We start from the raw sequence: 12,943 nt of genomic DNA on the forward strand, positions 1-12,943 counted from the left end.
AGTATTACATCACATTGAAAAATTCATTGTTGGTGCGGGATAATTGTCTGTATTCTGTCGATCATGTTTTAAATAAACACTGATTGGCCAGGCAGGAAGTATAGGCGAGTCAACCAGACAGGAAGTAGAGGCGGGGCGATGAGAACAGGAGAATTCTGGGAAGGAGGAAGTCCATTCCTCACCAGTCCCGCCCAGATCACCGAAGAAGCAAGATGTGACCTGCCCTGCTGAGAAAAGGGACCAAGCCATGTGGCTAACATAGATAAAAATAATGGGTTAATATAAGTTACAAGAGCTAATAAAAAGCCTGAGCTAATGGGCCAATCAGTTTATAACTTATGGAGACCTCTGTGTGATATTCTCTGGGACTAAAGGGCTGGGGGACTGGACAGGACGGAAACCCCAACAAGCAGGCCCTCATGCTACAGAATGATGCCCGGGGCTCATGTTACACATTGTGAACAATAAACTAAAAATTAACCAAACTGGCAAGTTTACATATTTCATAGCAATTCACTGTCATCATCTGAACCAATGAGTACTTGTTGATGGTTTTCTGTTCATGGGTGGGAATATAAAGTTTGTATACTTGGAAAAACTTACATGTACTTTAAAGAAGAAAGTATAAAATGGCGGATAGAGCCAATAATGAATTTTTATATCTGTTTCCCCATTTGTTTCCCTGAAGTACAAACTTGAGATCGGTTTCAACTCTTAAATGATTCCTTGTTATGTACTTATTTTTTCCTATTTAACACACTTTGGATTTGGCAAGCTTATTCTCCCATAGCACCTTATACTTTTTCAACATTGCTTCATTCTGCTTTTATAATGGCTTCTTTCACAAGTTCTGTGTAGTAGTTATGCCTTTCTTAGTTGATGCTGTCTTCAGTGTCTTTAGATGATGTTCAATAAAACTGCTTTGAATGCATCTCTTTCATATGTATATATGTGCATTTATATGCACATTTTTGTCCAGAAAACATACTTCTCTTGTCACCACGTATAGTCATTTCTTCCTGCCAGCCACTTTCATAATGCTCTTCTTTTTCACTGCCTTATTTTAGGCACTTCAGATGAGTTAGTTACACTATTGCAGTGTGATTTCTCTTCCATTCTCAGTTTCTAGCCTGTTCATTCCATCCTTCCGATTGCTACAGTGCTGGGCTTCTTCAAGATCACATTTTAAAAACTATTTATTTATTTGTTTGTTTGTTTATTTATTTATTTACTTATTTATTATGAATAGTGTTCTGTCTGTATGTCTGATCACCAGAAGAGAGAAACATATCTCATTATAGATGGTTGTGAGCCACCATGTGGTTACTGGAAATTGAACTCAGGACCTCTGGAAGAGCAGTCAGTGCTCTTAACTTCTGAGCCATCTCTCCAGCCCTCAAGTTCAGCTTTGATCATTCTGGTCATATCTCTTTCTTACTCAAAATTTTTAGTCTTTTCCTTCCCACCTATAAACTTTTACCTAACTACTTTTTCTGGGTTTAGCTCCCACGAATCATTCATTCATTTAAAATTGATTTGCTCATGTTTCATTTATTTAGCAACCACATGTCAAGTATGCACTATGTGCCAAGTCTTGTAAGAGACCCAAGAATACTGTGATGAACAAGATCAAAATGCTGTTGCCTTAATAAGTTCTGTATCCTAGTATGGAAGGCAGTCAAAATTAAATTAAGTGTAAACTGAGGTGCTATGAAGGAAACAAAGCAAGAAATTTAAAGAAAAATGATTGACATGTCAGAGGAATGGACAAGCTAATTTGTTTTCACTTTTATTCGAATAGCTTACCTCTGACATTTAACCTTTCTTATTTGTTTAATATGCATGTTTTGTTTATATGCATATTTTGTGCTCTTATGAACTGTGTAGAGTCTTATGTGCATATTTATTATATTACTGTAGTTTTTAAATTTTTATATATTACTATTATCCTACATTTATTGATTTAATTTCTCACAGTTTGCCATCATTTGAGTACTGCATTTTATTTCTTCGTTATCCTGATGCTGGACCAAAATTTTTTGACTTGTAGAGTTTATTTACTCGGTCTGATGAGGTAGTTTTGAATAGCTGCCTGTTTCCATTCTTAACGGCAGTACCCAAGACTTCTTGTTTGATAATTTCAAAAATATTATGGTTCTAGAAGTAGACCCTGTTTCAAGAAAGGGAAAAAAGTAAGTGTAATTATAGTCAGCATAGTGGAACATGCCTATAATCCCAGCAATTGGGGGAGATGGAAGAAGAAAGATCAGGAGTTCAAGGCCAGCCTTAGATATGATCCTGTTCTCAAAAAGAAGGAGATCTCAGTATGATAGTGTGCACTTTTTAATACTAGTTCCAGTACTTAGAAAGCAGGCACAGGGTAGAGGGGCACTGGGGCAGAGAGGTATAGGCAGATGGATCTCTGGAAGTTAGAGCCAGCCTGGTCTACATAGCATGCTCTAAAACAGATGGGGCTATATAGTGAAACCCTGTCACAAAGAGAGAAAGGTCTGGGGGTGAGGGAATTCTGTTAAATATTGATTTAAAAAGATAAATCTTATACCCAGAGGGTATACACCTATATTCATATAAGTAAATGTGAATATGACATAGATAACTAATACAATTCAGACACTATTATCTTTGATAATCATGTGTTTGAAATATTTAATAGTTGATAGCTTTATTAATGAAAAAGCCTTTCTTTTTCAATTAAGTAGAATTTTTTTAGATTAAAAAATCTTTGAGTGTTGTTATGCCTGAATGTATATGTATGCGTACTACATTTGTGCCGGGTGTCTGTGGAGGTCAGAAGATGGTCTGGGTCTTTTAGAACTGCAATTATGAATGAGATTGTAAGCTAGCATGTGGGTGCTAAGAATTGAACCTGGGTCTTGTGCAAGAGAAGCAGCTGCTCTTAACTGCTGAGCCCTCTCCCCAGCCCCGGGAAGCCCTTTCTTAAAGAAAGAAATTACAAAAAATTATTATGATGCCCCAAAATGAGTTTAGTGACACGATAGCAGTTTGTACTCTGCATTTTTTTTAATTTTTCTTTTAAGAAGTGTTCGTTTTTATGTAGTTAGTTAGCTGAGAATTTAGAGTAAAATGTTTGTCTGTTGATAATATTGTTCCCTAGAAAACATGTGCTTTTATTTCTGATTTGTTTTATTCAAAATCCTTGATAGTGTCATTGTTGAGCTTTAAAAAGGAAAAATAGCGGGGCATGGTGCTGCATATCTTTAATCGCAGCAGAGACACAGGCAGGTTGGTCTCTGTGATTCTGAGAACAGTGTTATAGATAGTGAGTTCCAGGGCACCCAGGGCCACACAATGAGGTCCTGCCTGTAGACTAAGATAAAATGGGGAAAATTGAAATTTTAGTGCATCCCTCCCCCAATTAAACCTCTACTCGTAGTATCAAATGTTGTTCAGAAAACAGTAAACTGGCTTTTTCGTTGCATCTTTATTTACAGGTCAGAAAATCTAGTCTGTTTTAATACAAGTCTTTGTACCCACTTCAGATAGGGAAAGAATTGAGTTGAGAAGTTTGACTTCCTTGAATATTGATAATTCAACAGAATTCACTATAATGTGCCTTCCCTCTGACATGTAGATTAAGGCACATTATGTTATGTTAATTATAGATTTGTCTTAGTATTATGTGATCTGACATGATTTTTTTTTATCTAGAGAAAATAGCAATTTACTTTCTTAACTTGTGTTATGTCAGTGTGTATCTTAATTTGAACAGTTTGATTAAAAGTGTGATATTGTATAAGCACAACAATAAAAGACAAGTGTTTTACTTCTTACTATATATATCTTTTTATAACATTAACATAATGACTGATGTAAAGTCAAAAGGAGTGGGGGCAACAACTGTCAGGACAACTAAACTTGCTGAAGATTTTCCCATTATGCCTGCTTGCATAACACACTGAAAGTTATTTTGTTAGTTTTCATTCTAATGGACCAATTACCAGTACTCTAAAAATCATGGATCCTCTATAAAACACTAAATTGCTGTTGTGAGTATACTAGTATAGAACTTGATCAATAATGTCTCTTCAAAAAATGTTCAGGTAGTAGCCAGGCGGTGGTGGCGCACACCTTTAATCCCAGTACTTGGGAGGTAGGGGCAGGTGGATCTCTGTAAGTTCGAGGCCACATTGGTCTACAGTGAGAGTTCCAGGACAGCTAGGACTACAAAGAGAAACCCTGTCCCGAAAAATAAAACAATAACAACAAAATTCTCAAGTAGTATAATTAAAATGTGCAGAAAACCCTTTTAAAATTACACAAACATCTTATATTTGTGTATGACATAGTTCTTAGCCTTTGTCTGTATATATCCTCTTAGTAAAATAATTCATTTTGTACATTAGAACATAAGTATTGAGTTAATTTTATTCTTTCGTTTTTGCATAAGACAGTTGATGTTTTTATATTTCCAAATTTGGCCCTAATTTGGAATCCATATAAAACTTAATCCAATATGAATAAATAATTGATATCATCACCTTCATAGCTAATACAAATTGTATTAATATGTTAGCTTATATATGACATGATATATGAGAAATTGGTCCATACTCTCATTTCTATTGCTTCCTCTCTCAGGGAATGCTTTGGCCTCCTTCCCGTCAGTGGTAGGTACTTACACAACTTCAGTGTAAGAAACAGCAGATATTCTGTGAGCCGTATTCATGTGACTCAGTCAGCATTCGTGCTTTCAGCTGCTGTCATTTTGTACACCACAGGAAATTTCTATGGCACTCCCAAGCCTCCAGCAGAACCTAGTCCTTTCCAGCCAGATCCGGTTGATCAGGTCCTCTTTGACAATGAGTTTGACACAGAATCCCAAAGAAAACGAACTACATCTGTCAGCAAGATGGAAAGGATGGACAGCTCTCTCCCTGAAGAAGAGGAAGATGAGGACAAGGATGCTGTTAATGGCAGTGGAAACACGGGTTTGTAAACAGAAGTTTGTAACAACTTCTGATTTTTTTTTTGGATTGGCTTTGACCTTTAATTGAAATAGTGAAATTTTTCTTGAAATATTTATAGAGCAGGTGATAGGATTCTATTTTCCTTGAAATCTGTGTGGGGAACATGATGATGTATGGATCATCCTGTGAGCTAATCTGAGTTTTCTTAACTTTGATAAATTGGTAGTAACTGTCATTAATGATATGTCATTACCTTGCTGTCTGGAAAACTTGTGATGCTGGGATATGGGAATCTTACCTGAATAATTCCTGTTTCTCAGAAGTAAAACAAAATTGGTTTTATAATAACAGCTTTCAACCCAAAGTACATAGACTTTGGAGGTGTGCCAGAAGAAATTATCTGAAAAGTTAGGTAGCAATATTTTAAGTTTAAATTCAGGATCCACTCAAAGATAACTTGCAAATAAGATTCATATCTTTTTCTTGGCTTCCATATGTCCTACTGAATGAAAATAAAACTGCAAAGGATAAAGAATCTGCCCTGAGTGTCTCTGAATAATTTTGTAATTTTCCAGAAGATTGTTACACTTAACTGAGAGTAGAACTAGGAAGTCAGAGGGTTCACAAAAGACTTATGTTAGTGTTATTTATTATAATCATTCTGTTTGGAACACTTGTGTGTAAACTCTATAAAGGCTAGAATTTTTTCTGTTTCCCCCCCCCCCATTTCTGTATTCACTTCAAGAGAAGGAAATAAATGCTGATCATGTCCCTAGATTTGCAGCTCATCACTATATGACCCTGAAGCATCTTCATCTTTCTTTTGTCACCTATTAAAATTTCCTTTGTATATAGTTTTTTTTACATTATATGATCATTGTTTATTCCCTCTCCAGATGGTGAGTTCTGTGTATTGTTCTATCTTCTCAATACTTATGCTTAATGTTAAATAAATTAACCAGTGAATTTAGATGTGAAGACTGAAATTGTGTTTTAAAAGGTTTAGTCTTTGAATTGCATGAGAAAAGTATTACAGATTATTTAGTTGACGTTGCTTTTGTCTGGCATACTTTTTTCCCCAAGTGTAACTCACTTCCAGATTGATTTCTACATTGGATACCTTTAAATTTTTATTACATATTCTGCGAGAAAATAAACCAGAAATTTCATCTATATGCTCATTCAACAAATAGTTATTGAACATCTGCCAGGCTACTAATCTCTAGGCATTTGTTCTAAATTACTGTTCTCATGGACTTTACTCTCTGATGAGAGAATAATAGCTGGATAAATAGCATGAATAGTGTGTCTGATGCTGCTAAACAAGGCATGCAAGGAGGTAGAAAGAAAATAGAGGTAGTCAATTTGCAGTTTTGGATACAGTGACAGAGAAGACTTGAAACAAATGAGTAAACAAGTATCTGAAAGAAGAGCATTGTGTGTGTGTGTGTGTGTGTGTGTGTGTGTTGGAGACAATGGAATTTATAATCAGCTTCATAGGCACGCATCTCACTTGGCTTTCTGCTGCTAATAATATAATATCAGAGCCTAAGCAATCTAGAAAGAAAAGAGGTTTGTTTGGACTTGTGGGTCAGAAGCGCCAAGGCTAAAAAGGGTCTTATCTGGGATGACCTTCTTGCTTACAGAATCTCTAAGTGATACAGGGCACATAGGCAGTCAGGGGAACTCATATGTGTGTCGAGAAGAGCATTTCTAACAGAGGCAACTGTAAATTCAAATATCTGAAATGGTAGTATGACTGGAATATTAGATAACAGCAAAGAAGCCAGCGTGTCTGGTCATGGTGTGGGCAATGTTTTGTATGCGGCTGGAGCAGAGTGATGAAAGGAAAAGGAATGCGGTAGTGACTGGTCACTGTTTCAGAGGTCAGCCTATAACCTGTTCTCTCTGTGAAATAAGCAATGAGGTCATCATAAGATACAGGATAATAATAATAAAAAAAAGTAGTTCAGTAGTCCTCCATAAGCCACACCTTAATTTTCTCCAGTTTCTATTACGCACAATCAAAAGTGGTCGGAATATATTACTATATATTAAGATATTTTGGGAAAGCAAGAGAGAAATATATTTGCCTAACTTCTAGAACAGGATATTGTTATAATAACTTATATTTTAGTTAGTGCTGTTAATCTCTCAGTAACTAGCAAGATTAATAAATTGTGTGAGTAGATTTATCCAAGGGATGACCAGAACTGAAGTAGGTATGGGTTGATGCCTCATGATATCAGAGGCTTTCCCCCAAATTATCTAGATTAGAGATGTTGTTTATACAAAGTGAGAAAATGATACAATATATAAGTTCTAAGAATGTGTTTTAAGTACATTACTTGTAGACTCCCTAGACAATACCCAAGTTTTAGTCTACCTACCTACGTCATAGAGTTTGGGACTCCAAAAGGATTTTAATATATTTAATATACTTAACTTTTAAAAATAAAGTATTACTTAAATACCCATATTAAAAGTATATGAATCTGCTTAGTATAGCTGTCAAAAACATGGTATGCTAGATGCAAATTCTGGCTGTGCTGTTTAATGAGTTGTGAACCGACTAATTTAGCCTCTTTTTGGCTTGGTTTCCTCAATGCATAAAAAGATAATAATAATAATACTGATAGGGTTGCTATGAAGACTGAATTAATATATGTTACATGCTTAAAATAGAACTTGCCGTGTTAAAGGTCTGTGTAAGTACAGTGCTGCTATTAAGATTCTTACTGAATTGATTCTGGTGGAGTTTTTTGCTGCTTTTTCAGACTAGCATCAGAGGGGTAGAGCTTATTTTATTCAGAAAATGATAAAAACTTAAGTATGTTTATTTATTTCAAAGTTAATACAAGAGTATATACATAATAGATAAGGCAATTTGTAGTATATAATTCTAATGATGTATGCACTTGGCATTTTGTTTAAAAAAAGTTAACTTTACCATTTATACTCTTCTGTTTCCAACAATTACAGAAACCAGAGAGATGCATTCTGAGTCATCTGACTGCTGGATGAAGACTATTCCAAGTTATAACCAAACAAATAGCTCCATGGACGTTAGAAATTATATGATGAGAGATGAGAATCTGGAACCACTGCCCAAAAACTGGGAAATGGCCTACACTGACACAGGGATGATCTATTTCATTGAGTAAGCAACTATCTGTGTTTCTTCCAGCATGCTTGTCACTATGATGAACTGGAATTTTTTTAAACCTTAACTTGATTACTCATTCCAATATCTGAAAGCTTTCACTTGTTTTTATTTTAAAATATTTTCCATTTAAGCTGATTCTTTAGTTATTTCCCTGAATAACATCTCCCTCCCCTTACCCCCCTTCAACTTGTATTATGTAATATTTGGCTTTTAGAATGTGTATGTGTCTAGGGCAGAGGTCAACCTCAAGTGTAGTTCCTCAGGTTCTGTCCAGTTTGTTTTTGAGACAGGGCGTCTCATTGGCTTGGATATCACCTATTGTGCTGTTCCAGCTGACCACATCCCCAGTGCTGAGAGGGCAAGGTACCCCACTATGTAGCTTCTGGAGATCAAACTCATGTCCTCACTTTACCAACTGAGCTGTGTCCCCATCCTTGGTCTCTGGTGAAGGTTTAAAAGTAGGTGATGAAAAATGAAAGGAATAAAGGATGTTTTGCCTCACTTAAAAAAAAAAAAAAAGAAAAAGAAAAAATTTTAGGTAGATTGCCCAGTGCAGTGAGATAGGTGTGGTAGTACACAACATTAGTCCCAGTCTTGAGAGGCAGAGACTGAAGGATTTATGTGAGTCCCAGGCCAATCTTTGTCTTCATGGCAATTTCAAGGCCAATCTGGGCTGCATAGTGAAACCCTGTCTCAAGTCAGCCATCAAACAAAATGATTGTCATGGGAAGGGCCATACCATTATAGGTGTTTTCAGCTCTAAAGTTTGGAGCTGGTGTATTGAAATAATGTATTTAAGTAATTCAGTAGATAATATCACTGATCTTTAATAGAAGTATAATAGAAGTACAAATAGGAAACTTTAACTGGAAAAGTATTAATATAATATTCATAATAATATTCATAGAGGTACTGACTACCACATAATTAGATCAGCCTAAAATTGAATATTGTTTGCTCCAGAGAATGTTATGCAAATAATTCATTCAAAGTTCATTATGAAGAATTTTTATATTCCTATGCACCTGTAAGTCTAATCTTTAAAGCAATTTGTTCAGGAGTAGAATATTAATGTAGTAGAGTTACATAATTTAATAATTAAATAACAATGAATATACTGAGGTCTGGGTACTTACCCAAAGAAGAATTTCTCTTTCTCTCTCTCTCTCTCTCTCTCTCTCTCTCTCTGTGTGTGTGTGTGTGTGTGTGTGTGTGTGTGTCTTCTACCATCCCTTTCTCCTTCCCTCTCTTCCTCCATTCCTCTCTTCCAAATCTTTTATCATCAGACAGTCTCACAAATGAGCATTTTGTTCTACCAAGTCAGAGTCTAGCGCTTAAAAGACAGACTTTGAGGACACAGTCTTTTTTACCACATACAGTACATTCTCATTCCTGTAAATATTAGTGTCAAGGTGTTCACAAAACAGTACAACTACATATACTCTTTTTGGACAATTGAAGGGATTTTTAAGTACATTGTATAACTAGACCATAAAAATAAGGGGATTATGTCTTTATAGTTAAATATGTTATTGACCTAAAATAGTAAGAATTGAAACTAGGGGTTTAGAGAGATGATGACTCAGCGGTTAAGAGTGCTTACTGTGCATTCTTTTTATGTCCCAGGTGCTAGTCTGTTGTCTGATGTGTAACAGCAATGCTTTTTCCCCATTCTGTAGGATGTATTTTCTCTATGGTGATTGTTTCTTTGCTGTGTAAAAACTTCTTAATCTTACGTAATTAAAATTGTGTATTTTTGAGATTATTTCTGGTACAATGGAACCTTGTTCAAAAAAATCCTTGCTTATGCCTATATCTTATATTCTTTTTCTTATATTTTTATCTACAGGTTTCAGTGTTTGAGATCTGTCTTTTATCCATTTCCAATTGCTTTTGTGATGATATATTATTATGAAAATATCCCTTATATTCGACCTGTCTAGAAGACTTAATAATATACCTTGAGGTCACTTAAGACTTAAGATTGCTGTCCTATTATATCTCAGCATGTACATCTAACCTGCCTTTAAGAGAACAAAATAACAACCAACCTGAGTTGCTTTGGATTTTCCATATAGTCAACTTTTACAACTTAAACTAATAATTAAATTATATAGTCTCCCATGTCCCGTCCCTGACCTAGAACTCAGTGTGTATGTATGTGTGTGTGTATGTGTGTGTGTATGTGTGTGTGTGTGTGTGTATTTGATATGGTAGTCATCTGTTGAAAACAAGAATAGTTTGAAAACCAATCTCATGAAGGAAATATCCATCCAAGGTGTTGGAAGCAGCATACAGATTCTGTTCGATGGCATTTTCTCATTTGTTATCTGGGTTAGAGTCAGTAAAGTTTCAACCCTTTGTGAACTCTGCTCATGATTTTTTTTAAATTAATCCATATTTAGTCCCCATGTTACTTACACTTTCTTTGCTACTCAGTAATTGCAGAGCAAAAAGCCATTTTTTAGTGAGGACCCCCACTCCTACACACACAAGAACAAACAGATTCACAAGACAGCTTTCAGGCAGGCAACCATACAGACACATACTACAGATGAATTATAGTTGAGAGATCATAACACACAGGAAAAGAGAATTAAAAATTTCAAATCTGCTTGCTTTTGGTAAACTAATCTCAAGAGGGTGTGCTTTTAATTTCTTTTCCTTAATGAGACACTAATAATTTTTGGATACTCTGATATTATTACTAATGTGTTTAGTTGGCACAGATTTTATGCAAGTTGATAAAATCTTTGATTTTTCTGCATGAGGAAATCCATTTTGCCAAGTGTTGTACATAGCAGAGACATGAACAAATATCTATTTACACCAGGTAGGAAGTCAACAACAGACTACAAGTATGATACCACCTGAGTCCAACTTAGTGCATCAGTGAATTGATTGGCATTGCTTACAGAAATACTGATTAAAACTTCCTTAAAAGTGCAGCCTTCTACCATCTCTCCCACGGCTCTCCCTTCCCCACTGTAACAGACTGTATTCCCTGAATCGTGTAATAAATCCTTCCTCTTTAAATTAATTCTTCTCAGCTATTTAGACAGAACAGTTAGAAAGTTAGGTAGTAAATATGGCTTATATGAAACTTTTATGTGTTTTATGTGAAAAATGAATGCCATACAAAGCAGTATTTTTCTCTTTATCACTACCTCTACATTTATATCCACTCATAATATACATACTTATATATAATTATGTGTGTATATTAAGAAAGTGAAAATTTATAATAACACCTCAAAAAAAAAAAAAAAAGAAGAGCATGTACTGTACCTGCAGAGGACCTGAGTTCAGCTCCCGGTCCCATCTCAGGCAGCTCACATCCACTCGCGATTCTAGTCCTGGGAGTCTGATGCCCTTTGGGCTCCTTGGGTGCCAGGCAGGAATGTGATGAGTGTAGAGTTACACAGGTACACATTTGTACACATAAAATAAAAATAAATGATTTTAACAAGTATTGAAACTAAACTACTACATGAAAATACGGAAGAAATTCTATGACATTAGATTTAACAAAGACTTTCTGATATGACCACAAAAGCAAAAGAAAACAAAGGAGGCTATAAACTTAAACACTTATCCACGAAGCAGTCAGTGAGTACAAAGACAACCCATGTAATCAGAGAAATTTTTCCAAACCATGTATTGACTGAAGAGTTTGTGAATCCCAAAACAGGCAAATATTTAGTGATGGGGCAACAGTTCTGTTTCTGTAGCTGCTGTACTCGGTTTGTGTTAACTGCTGTGTTCATGTGTAGCTGTGAGAAAAGCATATTAATAATATAGGTCCAGAAGGTTTAGCTTTTACATTTTAGGAATGGCCCCTGTGAGTACTGTTTTGTACCTTAGGGAATATTGAGTAAAATCTTAGCATATTACCTATATTTTATAGTTTAGCAATAACGTTTGCATTGGTATACTCAAAGTCAGGCCTTTCTCAAGGACAAATTTTGTGTTCGATTTAGGAAGATATTTTTTACAACTCCCTCCCCCCCAACCATTTGTGTTCTAGGTTTCTGTGAATTGTGATCTCTTTCCTTTTACTATATTTGATTTTACAGCTTTTATTTTAGGGACATTCTCTCTGTCAGGATGTATGACACAGACTTTCTAAAATACTCTTATGCTTTCCTAAAAATTTATTTAGTATACACTCAGAAAGTATCTCTGCTATGGTCTGCCAACTAGTGTCGTACCCGAGCGTAGGTGTAGAGTGCTGCAAAGGCTAGGAGGGATTAGAAAGAACACAGGAGGTAGCTTCTGTTTTTTAACAGTTCTTTTCCTTTCTAAAAGTGGGCAAGTCATTGATAAACTAATCTCAAGAGGGTGTGCTTTTTATAATTATGCTCATAGGACTTCAGTAATAACTGGCATTATGTTTTCTTTCTACCTTTTTTTATGGATAAAAATGTTGAAGGTTTATTTATTTATTTGTGTGCTTTTTTCTTTTTCTTTTTTATTTATTTTTTATTTTTCCATTCAAAAATTTACACTTCTTCCCCTCCTCCCAATTCCCTCCCGCTCCCCCACTCCCCCTTCTCTCTATCCCTCCCTGCTTGAGTAAGTGCAGGGAACCCTGCCCTGTGGGAAGTCCAAGGCCCTCCCCACTACATCCAGGCCTAGGAAGCTGTGCATTCATATAGACTAGGGTCCAAAAAGCCAGAACATGCCATAAAACCAAGTCCCAGTGCCTTTATCAATGACTTCTCAGTCAGCTCCCATTGTCAGCCACAATCAGAGACTCCCTTTTGATCACATGCTCGTTCAGTCCCTGTCCAACTGGATTTGGTGAACTCCCATTAGAACAGGCACA

The 12,943-nt window shown here is 35.7% G+C and overlaps 1 protein-coding gene across 3 annotated transcripts in view; it reads left to right on the forward strand.

Annotated features, from left to right (window-relative positions):
- Window positions 1–12,943, forward strand: part of Magi3 (membrane associated guanylate kinase, WW and PDZ domain containing 3) — a 224,715-nt gene that overhangs the window by 122,399 nt on the left and 89,373 nt on the right. For all 3 annotated transcript variants that reach the window (XM_085677890.2, XM_085677889.2, XM_048442276.3), the window contains exons 4-5: window positions 4,761–4,970; window positions 7,932–8,109. In XM_085677890.2, coding sequence (XP_085534016.2) covers window positions 4,761–4,970; window positions 7,932–8,109 — 388 coding nt within the window. The remainder of the gene's footprint in view (window positions 1–4,760; window positions 4,971–7,931; window positions 8,110–12,943) is intronic.

Source organism: Myodes glareolus, chromosome 17, assembly GCF_982192425.1.
Source record: "Myodes glareolus chromosome 17, mMyoGla1.1, whole genome shotgun sequence".
NCBI lineage: Eukaryota > Metazoa > Chordata > Mammalia > Rodentia > Cricetidae > Myodes > Myodes glareolus.